The sequence below is a fragment of the Lithobates pipiens genome, unplaced genomic scaffold (assembly GCF_037356315.1).
Source record: "Lithobates pipiens isolate NorthernLeopardFrog02 unplaced genomic scaffold, aLitPip1_a1.2 Scaffold_16, whole genome shotgun sequence".
NCBI lineage: Eukaryota > Metazoa > Chordata > Amphibia > Anura > Ranidae > Lithobates > Lithobates pipiens.
Genome location: NW_027507748.1, coordinates 120,017,339 through 120,030,433, shown reverse-complemented (window position 1 = coordinate 120,030,433; position 13,095 = coordinate 120,017,339). Strand labels below are relative to the sequence as shown.

At 42.5% G+C, this 13,095-nt stretch overlaps 1 protein-coding gene across 17 annotated transcripts in view; it reads right to left on the bottom strand.

The window, feature by feature from the left end:
* Positions 1-13,095, bottom strand: part of MYO18A (myosin XVIIIA) — a 449,667-nt gene that overhangs the window by 252,693 nt on the left and 183,879 nt on the right. For all 17 annotated transcript variants that reach the window (XM_077480380.1, XM_077480382.1, XM_077480383.1 and 14 more), the window contains 2 exons: positions 10,976-11,082; positions 8,121-8,297 (listed from right to left, as the gene is read on the bottom strand). In XM_077480380.1, the coding sequence (XP_077336506.1) occupies positions 8,121-8,297; positions 10,976-11,082 (284 nt within the window). The remainder of the gene's footprint in view (positions 1-8,120; positions 8,298-10,975; positions 11,083-13,095) is intronic.

The following is a 13,095-nucleotide window of genomic DNA, read 5'->3' as shown; positions in this document are numbered from 1 at the left end:
GACTCCCAGATCACCCTCCCATCTCCCCTGTCACTATTTGAATATAGTGCGGTTGTGCAGGGCTCTGACCATCCGGCTGTGTCATTCATTCACAGTACCAATAGCCTTTGCAGACGACGGCTTGCAATTCTCAAACTATCAGGGAGCTGTTGAGCCCTCCAAGTAGTCAATTGATTCTTCCAGTCCCTGAGTAACTGCCTGCCTGTGCAAGGTATGAGCAGACAGCTTACACTGACAGTCTGCAAAAGACCTGCATTGCACCCACATTCTACTGATTGTACGTTCAATGCTTTCCAGGCTTCTACAAAAAAAAAAAAAAAAAATAGTAAATGCACATTTTATTTTACCTACAAAAAAAAAAAAGTGCACTTATTATTTTTTGTTAAGGTGAAAATATCATAAAGTGGTTGTAAACCCCCCTGAGACATTTTTACATCTAGGTAAGCCTATAATCAGACTTGCCTATATGTACTGAAAATATCTCCTAAATGTGCACCGGTTAGGAGATATTTAACTTGTAGTATGCCAATGTCATCACCGCATGTGCAGTGAAGAAACGGCCCTTCGTCCCCTTTCTTCCCCAGCGTGTGCCGTGACTGGCGGTTCCCGCACGCATGTGTGGGAGTTATGTCACACGACTACAGCCAGTCACAGAGCAGGAGTCTGTGGCCCCAGGAGGAAGAGGGGCGAAGATAGATGCTTCCACCAGAGGGGACATCGTGAGCTTCATTTGCAGGCAAGTACCACATAATGGGCTCGTATGTGATGCATACTAGCCAAGTATACTTTCACTTTGCAGGGGAATAAAGAGGAAGTAAAACCCATAAGGGTTTACTTCCTCTTTAATATCTTGCTCCCTGCCTGTTTATTTATGCAAATCCATACAGAACAAAGTTAGTTGAATTTCCTAACAATTTGGTGTGCGGTCAACCTCTGCGTATTTGTGGAGCTGCTTCTACTTACGGTACTTAATCCCCCCCCCCCTCCATACTGTGGGCCCAGAGAAAAAAAAACACTGATGTACTTAGTACTTCCAGTTATGGGGAGCATGAGGCTCACTCCCCTTCCAAGGCTATCACACATACTAATTAATCAGAGGTTTTACTGTAAAATTTTCAAAAGGACGCTCCAACTACTGAATTTCATACCATGAGCAATACCGCCATTTTCCTCTGCTGGACAAAGGAAAGAGCAGTGCTTAGACCAATACTTCATACCAGAACTGGAGAGGATGATGGCAGAGCTGGGCATAGGAGGGCAGAACTAAAACAACTTGACTTTTTTTCTTTATTATTACAAGATTTTAAAAGATAAGATTTAAAACTGCTATTAGGCCATATCAACTCTATTTTCTCTGAATTACAGCACATTCGTCAAGTCCTGTTCCTTGAAAATAAGTAAAGTGATGACATTTTCAGCATGGAAGAGCGAGCTGTAGGTCACTAAAAGCAAACGCGGCAGTTTGTACCCGACACAAAATGATCTAGCCTTCTCTTGTTTAAATCTTAACTTCTCAGAGAGCTTTCATTGCTTCATAGAAATGGCTTTCAGAAATGACAGAGCTGATGGAAGATAAGGGATGATTTTATTAGGAAACTTGACTGCGACCATAATTAGGAGTGAATGTACCTGAACAGTTATAGCTCTGGGGAAATTGTGTTGCCATGGCAACTACGAGAACATTTAACTTGGAAACCGGAAAAAGAACCGACGGGGTTTGAATGACCTGGCCTGCCCTGATGTATCTCGCATCAGAGTAAATTTATAATGAAACCCGACAAGACTGATATTTCTGTGCTGGAAAATAAGGGGTCTGTGCGTGCTGAAGAGGAAGGGTAATTTAGGAGCAGAACGGCATCCCCTGAGGTCTACTACTGTATTTTTTAAAAAAGCTAAAGGAAAACACAACAGGAGCCAGCTTCAGATATACCCATCACCTAGTGATCAATGCGACCGGTTTACTGCAGGCTGTATCAGTTCTGTTGTGCAGGGAATTTGGGAAATAATGCCTTGGGGGGGGATATTTATACGCTAGAGAGGCAACACTGAGCAGCTAAGAGAAAGGCTGCTACTGGGTTGTTGGGAACAATGCAGCAGCAGGAATTTTTACTGATGAAAAGTACAGATGACATATAAAATGGTATCTGGTCATTTGTAAAGGACTGCACTAAAAACAAGAACACAATAGCGCAGTCCAATCATAAAACATACCTTCTCTTCAAAGAAAAAAATTATATTCCAAACGGACGCTGACTAGAACTGACATTTTAGGGCAGTAGGTTAAAAACGTGTGCAGGTTAGAAAAATGTTGCTTAAAGGCCATACCTGTAGGACATGGGCAACAGGCACCTTCAAAGACTGGCTGATACATTTCCATTATAAACAATTAGCCTGTCCTGCTGAGAAGCAAAGATGCTCCATACATTGAGCGCTTTCCCCCAACATGACAAGAGCAAGCATACTCTGATCAACAACCAGCACCCTCCCTTTGCAATAGCGCCTATGGAGATTTTTAAGTAATGTAATTTGGCGCCATTCCACAAGCGTGCGCAATTTTAAAGCGTCACATTTGGTATCTATGTACTTGGCATAACATCTTTTATATATTTTTAAAAAAGTGTCATCTATTGTGTTTTCTTGCATTAAAATTCCTTAATGTATATTAATGGTGATGTGCAGTGTTAGCCCTTGTACACACGGTCGGACAAATCCATCCGAAACTTGTGTTGCATACACATGGTCGGACAAAGTTGTCAGAAAATCTGATCGTACATAATGTGACGACGTTATTTCGTTACGACGGGACTACGTTCAGGCTAGTAGCCAATAGTTTTGGTCTAGGAATTTGATCTGAGCATGCGTGGCACTTTGTCCGATCGGAATTCTCTACACACAATCGAACAAAGTCCGATCGGATCATGTTGTCGGAAAATTTTATAGCCCAGCTCTAAAACTTTGTCCATCGAAACAGTCCGATGGAGCCCACACACTGTCGGATTATCCGCCAACACGGTCCGATCGGACATTTTCCGCCAGAATGTCCGACCGTGTGTACAAGGGCTTAGTTTTCCGTCATACATAGTGTTTTGTATTTAGGCCACAAAGTTAAATTTTGGCCTCATCTGACTTAAGCACCTTCTTCCACATGTTTTCTGTGTCCCCCACATGGCTTCTCACAAACTGCAGACCAGACTTCTTATGGCTTTCTTTCAATAATAGCTTTCTTATTGCCACTCTGTTTTTTTTTTTTTTTTTTTTTTAAACAGAGTGACGTAATGACCACCACATTATTCTCTAGGGCAGTGACGGCAAACCTTGGCACCCCAGATGTTTTTGAACTACATTTCCCATGATGCGCAACTACACTGCAGAGTGCCTAAGCATCATGGGAAATGTAGTTCCAAAACATCTGGGGTGCCAAGGTTCACCATCACTGCAATAGGGTCTATGCTATTCATACCCTTTGAAATTTTCCACATTTTGTCACGTTACAACCAAAAACGTAAATGTATTTTATTGAGATTTTATGTGACCAACACAAAGTGGCACATAATTGTTAAGTGGAAGGAAAGTGATAATGGTTTTCCAAATTTTTTACAAATAAATATCTGAAAAGTGTGGCGTGTATTTGTATTCAGCCCCCTTTACTCCGATACCCCTAACTAAACTCTAGTGCAACCAATTGCCTTCAGAAGTCAACTAATTAGTAAATAGAGTCCATCTGTGGGTAATTTAATCTCAGTATAAATACGGCTGTTCTGTGAGGCACTATGAGGTTTGGTAGAGAACCTTAGTGAACAATCAGCATCATGAAAGCCAAGGAACACACCAGACAGGTCAGGGATAAAGTTGTGGAGATATTTAAAGCAGGGTTAGGTTACAAAAAAATATCCCAAGCTTTGAACATCTCACAGAGCACTGTTCAATCCATCATCCGAAAATGGAAAGAGTATGGCACAACTGCAAACCTACCAAGACATGGCTGTCCACCTAAACTGACAGGCCGGGCAAGGAGAGCATTACTCAGAGAAAGCAGCCAAGAGGCCCATGGTAACTCTGAAGGAGCAGCTGAGATCCACAGCTCAGGTGGGAGAATCTGTCCACAGGACAACTATTAGCCCTTGTACACACGGTCGGACATTCTGCCAACCAAATCCGTTGGATTTTGTCCGACGGATTGTGTCCGAAACTGTTGCATACACACGGTCGGACCAAGTTGTCAGAAAATCCGATCGTTCAGAACGTGATGACCTTATTTCGTTACGACGGGACTACGTTCACGCTAGTAGCCAATAGCTTTGGTGTAGGAATTTGATCTGAGCATGCGTGGCACTTTGTCCGATCAAAATTCTCTACACATGATCGGAGTATGTCCGATCAGACCAGTTTGTCGGAAAATATTTCCAACAAGTTGGAAAATTGGGTCTGACGGATATTCCGACGGAAACAGTCCGATGCATACCACACACAGTCGGATTATCCGACAAAACGGTCCGATAGGACACATTCCGTCGGAATCTCCGACCGTGTGTACAAGGGCTTAGTCGTGCACTCCACAAATCTGGCCTTTATGGAAGAGTGGCAAGAAGAAAGCTATCATTGAAAGAAAACTATAAGAAGTCCTGTTTGCAGTTTGTGAGAAGCCATGTGGGGGGCACAGCAAACATGTGGAAGAAGGTGCTCTGGTCAGATGAGGCCAAAATTTAACGGTGGCAGCATCGTGTTGTGAGAATGCTTTTCTTCAGCAGGGACAGGGAAGCTGGTCAGCATTAATGGGAAGATGGATGGAGCCAAATACAGGGCAATCTTAGTAGAAAACCTATTAGAGCCTGAAAAAGACTTGACTGGGAAGGAGGTTAACCTTCTAGCAAGACAACTACCCTAAAAATACAGCCAGAGCTAAAATGCAATGGTTTAGATCAAAGCATATTTATGTGTTAGAATGGCCCAGTCAAAGTCCAGACTTAAATCAAATTGAGAATCTGTGGCAAGACTTGAAGATTGCTGTTCACAGATGCTCTCCATCCAATCTGACAACCTGAGCTATTTTGCACAGAAGAATGGGCAAAAATGTCACCCTATAGATGTGCAAAGCTGGTAGAGACATACCCTAAAAGACTGTAAAGCTATAATTGCAGAGAAAAGTGGTTCTAAGTATTGACTCAGGGTGGCTGAATACAAATCCATGCCACACTTTTCACACATTTATTTGTAAAAACATTTGGAAGACCATTTATCATTTTCCTTCAGCTGCTTTCACACTGGAGGCGCTTTACAGGCGCTATAGCACTAAAAACAGTGCCTGTATAGTGCCTTTAAAGAACGTCCCCTCTCACTCCAGTGTGAAAGCCCGAGTGCTTTCACACTGGAGCGGTGCATTTGCAGGACGGTAAAAAAAAGTCCTACAAGCAGCATCTTTGCAGCGCTGTACACTGCTCCTAAAGCGCCCCTGCCCATTGCAATCCATTGAAATCAATGGGCAGTGCTGCCAAACCGCCAGCAAAGCTCCGCTTAACCCCCGCTAGCTAAAAATAGCGGCAATTTACAGCTGACGTCCGCCTGCCCCACAATTATGTGGCACTTAGTTTTGGTCTGTCACAGAAAATCCCAATAAAATACATTTACTTTTTTGGTTGTAACATGACAAAATGTGGAAAATGTCAAGGGGTGCGAATACTTTTTCAAGCCAGTGTGTGTGTGTGTGTGTGTGTGTGTGTGTGTGTGTGTGTGTGTGTGTGTGTGTGTGTGTGTGTGTGTGTGTGTGTGTATATATATATATATATATATATATATATATATATATATATATATATATATATATATATACAAAATGTGTGGGGGTTCTGAGTGATTTACTAGCACAAAAATTGGCTTGGGTGGCAAGTGGTTATTGAGATCCATAATCTTATCCATCAAGCCATGTAATTCTCAAGTTATGCACTAGGTGGCGCAATATATCTAATTCCAGTGCAAACTAAAACTTAACCACTTAAGGACCAGGCCTCTTTTTTAGATGTGTTGTTTACAAGTTAAAAGCTTTATTTTTTTTGCTAGAAAATTACTTAGAACCCCAAAACATTATACATTTTTTTTCCTAACACCCTAGAAAATAAAATGCAAGTCACTGCAATACTTTCTGTCACATCGTATTTGCGCAAACTTACAAGCTTAAAAGCGCACTGTTTTTTTTAAAAATAAACTTTTTTGAATTCAAAAAATAAGACAACAGTAAAGTTAGCCTAATTGTTTTTATATTGTGGAAGATAATGTTACGCTGAGTAAATTAATGCCCAACATGTCATGCTTCAAAATTGTGCCTGCTCCTGGAATAGCGACAAACTTTTACCTTTTAAAATCTCCATAGGGGACGTTTAAAACACTCTACAGGTTGCATGTTTTGCATTACAGAGAAGGTCTAGCTAGGGCTAGAATTATTGCTCTCGCTCTACCTATCGCAATACCTCACGTGTGTGGTTTGAACACCGTTTTCATATGTGGGCGCTACACGTATGCATTCGCTTCTGCGCGCAAGCTCGGCGAGAAGGGGCACGTTTACATTTTTTTTTCTTATTTATTTTACCTTTTATTTTTACACAGTTTAAAAAAAAAAAAAGTGCCACTTTTATTTCTATTACAAAGAATGTAAACATCCCTTGTAATAGAAAAAAAGCATGGCAGGACCTCTTAAATATGAGATCTGGAGTCAAAAAGATCTCAGATCTCATATTTACCCCAAAATACAATAATATATAAAAAAAAAAAAAAATTGTCATTTAAAAAAATAAAAATAAATAAAAGGCCTTTTAAGAGCTATGGGCAGAAGTGACATTTTGACGTTGCTTCCGCCCTGCAGTGTCATGGAGATGGGTGGGGGTGGGGGTCTTCCCCTCACTCTCTCTCCATGCGCAGCCACAGGAAGGATCTGATTGCCTCCAACGACGGCTCCGGTAAGCGGCGGATGGCACTGGATCGCGGAGGGAGGAGGGGGGCCCCCCTCTCCTGCCACCAACAAAAGTGATGTCAATGCGAATCCATTGCAGAGACCACTTTTATCTTGTGCCGTACCGCCGGCCGAACGGGGGATACTGGGGTTATTGCAGCTAGCTGCTGCCATAACAACGATATCTGTCCTCGAATTGAGGACGTATGTCGGCGTGTGGCGGTCCGGAAGTGGCTAAATACCACCTATTCTTACTATACTTACAGTGAACCTGAAGTCATTTCAAAACTACTGGGCTTTCCTCGGTAGCTGCTGGTTATAATCCTTCTCAAGTGGCCACAGTTTTACTTAAAAAAAAAAACAAATGCACCTTAGGTTTGCAAATTCTTTTTTCTAGGGGTTGGCTGGGATCCATTCTGCCACTTCAAGTGACAGAAAAATCTGTGTCCACAGTTTATGGAGAACCTAGCTTTGACAGTTGTCACCAGAACAGGTGTCCCCACTGGAAGATTTTTTTTCCACACTTCCTGTGTCAGTATAAGCTGTAAATATTTAGAGTGCTATCTGTTGTAGTGGCATTGACAAACACGATCAGAAGTTCTAATACTTCTAATCCCCACTATTTGAGGATCCTTGGCTGCAGTTACACTTTCCACTGCTAGCTACCATTTTTTTTTAATAGGAGACTTAAAGTGATTGTAAAGGCAGAAGGTTTATTATCTTCATGCATTCTATGCATGAAGATAAAAAGCCTTCTGTGTGCAGTAGCCCCCTCCAGCCCCCCTAATACTTACCTGAGCCTCATCTCCATCCAGCGATGTTGCAGGAGTGTCTCAGCTGCCCAGGACTCCCCTGCTCATTGGCTGACAGCAGCAGGGCACCATTGGCTTCTGCTGCTGTCAAAGCCAATGAGGAGAGGAAGGGGCCGGGGCCGGGCCACGGCTCCATGTCTGAACAGACACACGGAGCTATGGCTCGGCTCGGGTGCCCCCATAACAAGCTGCTTGCTGTGAGGGCACTCAACAGGGCGGAGGGGCCAGGACCACCAGTGAGGGCCCCGAGAAGAGGAGGATATGAGCAAAAACATTATTTTAGGGCAGGTAAGTAGAACGTTTGTTATTTTTAGCTAAAAAAACTGAGCCTTTAGTATCACTTTAATAATTACTGTGTGTAATCCTACCTTCTCAGAATATATAGAAGGTGAACTCATGGGATTCATGATGACCATGGCAGGTCCAGCATAGGTATGTATCAGGTTGCCTCCATAGCGTTGCCGTAAAGTGTGCAGTACACTAGCCTCATTCAGGTAAACCAGCATTGCCAAGTCTTCCACTCGATCATGGGATGGAGGATTTGCCTGTATAAAAACACAAGTGATTCATTTAGGTTTCTAATCTCATCCAAAATCACTGTATGCAAACAAGACAGCCCTCCAGAATGGTTTTTGGTAAAACAAATGTCTGAGCTTAAAGGGTAAATTTCCTGTACAGAATACAGTACAGAATTATAAGAACTAACGGCTGATGCCAGCACGAGAGTCAATATAAAAGACCTAGATATCGAAATGAGGGCCTGTTCCAACTATTATATAGGGAATGATTCTTGTAACTTCAATAGTTACCCCTGACTTCCTGGATGGTTTCAAGATTTTCAGAATTTCCCCTAAAAATGTGTTCAAATTGACCAACATTATTAAACTTCTCATTAGTTACACGGAAAGCTCAATAATTGGGCTCAATTCACTAAGAAATATGCAGTCTACTGTAGAGAAAATCTTCACATTCATTTGTCAGATTTGTTTGTGTTCAAACACGAGGCATGGTAAATGGAGCAGCACAGGTTATTGCATGGCCTCTGTCAGTGGTCTGAGAACTAACATTTCCTGTGAGGAAACTACAGATCCCACAATCCCTGGGTCTCTCAGGCTAGTGCTCTGCAGTAATTAGATCAAACACAAGCAGGCAGAGTAATGTAGGGAATAAATGTGTTTTGATCACATTGGAACTCCTAGATTTGTGATGCAACAGAAAATGCAGAAGCATAGATTAGATGCTGTGTGACCTGGAACAAGAAGTTGCCTTTTCCTTTAGCAAATAGGGAAAAGTTAGGTGAATGAATACATGGACATAAGGGAATCGATTAGCCATGACACTACAAATTGCAGCCACAACACGTGTCCATTGTTACAAGGTAATACCGGCAAACAACACAGGAATACAACTACACTAATCCCTAATTAAAACATCAAAGACATTTGAAAGTGTACAAAATCTCTAAAGCCATGGTCATGGGATCCTCCAGTCCTGAGTCTTTTCTCCTCTTGTTTACACGAGGTAGGGTCCTTTTTCATGTGTCCACATCACTGCCTGCACGATGTGGATCTAAATTTCAGTCTCATATATTGACTGACACACCTCCATTCCTTATATTACCATGAAAGACAAATTAAGATTTTATATGTGTGTGTGTGAAAAACAACAGTGACTCGTCTTTGGTACAGGAAACTCCAGCACAGAGTGAAAGTGCAGGGTTTTTATTAAGCTGGATCACAGATCTGGAAGAAATACACAAAGGGTACCAATATTCATTTAAGAATACACATGCCTCTTGTATTTAGATGATCTTTGTTTGGCCCAGATACCAGCTTTAAAGTGGTTCTAAAGGAAGTTTTTTTCTTAATATAGAAAGCATGTTATACTAACCTACATTGTGCAAATGCATTGCACAGAGCGGTCCCCTACCTTCACTTTTGGATTCCCCCATTAGCGTTCTCAGCTCCTCTTCTTCCGAGTGCCCCAATAGCAAGCCCTGTGCTGAGGGGGCACTGGTGCGGGTGTGCTCCCAGACAAGGCTGTGTGCGCCCATCAGGGCTGCAGTTAGAAATCACAGGGCCCGATACAGCCTACCCAACAGTGCCCCCCTCGGCCAAAAGTGACTGAGGACATAGATTTATCAGTCCCTTTCTCTGCTGCACAGATGAAGGAATAGGAAGTGCTCTGATGCTTCCTGCTTGTTCACAAACTGAAGCATAGCAAACTACAATTTACTATGCTTGTGATGAATGGACACAGGAGTGACTGGTACCAATTGTTACTGTGTTCATTCAGGAAAGGGAGGGGCCAGTAAATTACATATTTACTAGCCCCTTCCCCTGCTCTCCATCCTGAAACATCCCCTTGTGTACCCATAGCCGTTTCCGGTGAGAGAGGAGAGGAGGGAAGCCGGCAGAGCTGTGGGGAAAAGAGGCACACAACGGGGCCAGGACAGCAGATGGAAGGGGCACATGTGCTAGGACCAATCCCCCTGCAATGCAGCCATATGGATGAATAAGAGGAGAAGCTGGTAGTGCTGCAGGGGTGGCAGAAGAGGATTGGTGTCTGCAATAAGGCAGTACAGCCGGCCCTGGTGCCCATAGACACAAACAGCGCAGCTGTGCCACGTGCCTGCTATGTCGACACAGAATTTGACTAACAGCAGCAGGAGCCAATGGCTCCCACTACCCTCAATGTATCTTGTGACTGAGAAGAGGAAAAGAGCAGTGTTGCTGCAGACAGGGACAGCGCTGAATCTAGAGAGGTAAATGTTTAGGGAGGGAGAGGGGACGGAAAACATGTAGTAGGACATTTTCTACTTTAAAGCAACCACCTTAAATAAGTGCATGTCTGTGTGCCCAGGGAGCCTTCTGATCCAAGAATTGCCAAGTTGAGGTCGGACTAGGATTTGTTCATCTTCCTCTCTGTGTAATACTATTCAGGGAGCCTCCTAATCAGCGCTAATCATGCTCTCGCTGGGCAGCAGAACAAGGGGGGACATGAATTCCAAGTAAGCATTGTGCACCCAGGATCAGCTGGCTTTCAAAGCACACAAATGTTTAGTCGATGATGCAGACACCTTATGCTACCTATTTTTGGGACATGCCCTAGCTTAGAAAAGTGATACAGGAGGAGTTTGAATAAGATATAATATGGAAATCTGAGGGTATAATGTAACCAGTTGTATGCATGACATGTATGTACTTTACATAGAGAAACCTACCTTTTCAATGTCATCTTCATCCACGTCCAGTATACTCCCATCATGCTCCAGTCGAATTTTTTCTTTTCCTTCAGGTAGATTGCCGTTTTCAGCATTCAGTTTATTTGCTGCAAGAAAAAGACAAGGCGAATATCAATGAAGTCATACCAAATAAGTAACATGAAATTATCTAGGAGGTGCTTTCACTGCATCTTTGTGTCCAGTTATTTGTAAGGTGATGCTAAATTTGCACTACCTTCACCTATGATTATAGGACAATTCATCAGGGAACTTGAGTGATCTTCATATAGGTGGTTGGATGGACCATTTTATTACACTGGATAAAAAATTAAAAAAACACCCAAAACTAACACACTAAAATAGGATTTTTGGGTTAGAATTTTTTCTGTTTGGTGACAACTATAATGAGGATGATTGGAATCAAGCCCACATTGAACGGTGTATTGGAAAACACATTCACAAATTTCAGATGGTCATAGTGCTGTCTAAAGAAATATACTTCACGTGAAGGCTGAACGATCAAACCAACCAGATTGTAGTAATCATTTTGGCCTGATTATAAGTACCCTAAATTCCCACTCCAAAACACAGGTAATAGGTGGAGGGTAGCAACAGGAAAAAGGTGAACACCTTAAAGTGTTACTAAACCCAGGACCCTGCATACATTATATCTGGTCTCCCACTGTACACAGAACATGGAAATGCAATTATTTTAGTAAAAAATGAACTGCTAAATACCCCTTCTCATCAGCAGTATATAGCCGTCTTGTGAATTCTATCAGTGTCCAGCAGAGCACTGGTTAAAGCTTGTAGGAGTTTTCATTCTCCCCTGATTGTTCTATGAGGCTGCAATACCCCTGACCCTCTATCTGGATAGTGCTGATTGGCCCTGTGCTGATCACATGCACTCTCCCAAGAAAAAAAACAAAACAAAAAAACTCTCTAGAAAGACACACCAAACTGAGCATGTGCAGCTTGCCCCCAAGGCTCTGTTCTATCAGCAAATGGTTTGGGGACTGTGGAAGAAGGGGAGGATCAGAGACGACAGGATCAAACAGCCTTTTTACTCAATGCAGACAATTAATCCTTCAGGTTCCACAGTGAGTATAACAGGCAAGTTTTATTGCACATACAGACTGATTTAACAGTTGTGGGTTTAGTAACCCTTTAAAATATTGTGTCCTTGAAGGGCAAAGTGACCGTGTCTCTGGAGATGGCATCCCTGTACTCCATATACTTACCTTGTGGTGCCTTACAGCTCTTATGCAGTTGGTGCTGGAATTAGCTGTGAAAAGTGACCCAGTGAGTGCTGCAAACTTATGGGTTCTGTGCAAGTGGCTTCCCCCTCTGCACATTCAAAAAGGGGGATCACTCACTCAGCACCCCTGCCATTCATAGATGAATAAAAGGCATTCTCTGATTGGTTGAGGTGAAGAGGAGGGGTGGTAATATATTCTTTACCTCATCCGATCAGAGAATGCCTTGTAGTTATTTAAAAAAAAATAAAAGGAGTAGTCAGTGCGCAGAGGGAAAGCTGCTCACAAAGAACCCAAAGAACACAGCTCTCACTGTATGTGGCATGGGCTACTGTGGGAGTTCACCGCTCCAAGACAATTACCTCTCCTGGAATCAGCTGTCTCCACAATCAAGTTGGGTGCCGGCCCTGTTTGCAACAGAGACATAGAAACAAAAATTGATGCTGGATAGCCGCACTCCAAATATTCACCTTTATTTTGTAAAAAGTAGAAATCAAAGCATCATATGTAGATACAGACCAACTGCACAGCTAACACGTTTCATACCATATATGGTGCTCAATCATAGCTAGCTAGCTATATATGGTGTGAAACGCATTAGTTGTGCCGGTGGTCTGTATCTACATATGATGCTTTGATTTCTACTTTTTACAAAATAAAGATGAATATTTGGAGTGCGGCTATCCAGCATCAATTTTTGTTTCTATGGTATGGGCTACTACAAAATTTACAGAATCCGTAGTGACCCTCTGGATAGCAGATCGAAGTATGCAAAAATACTATTCCTGAAGTTTAGCTCCAAGAAGCTAAGGAAGAAGGAAATTCTGCAGTCCTTGGGTTTAGATACACTTTAATTGATTTTGT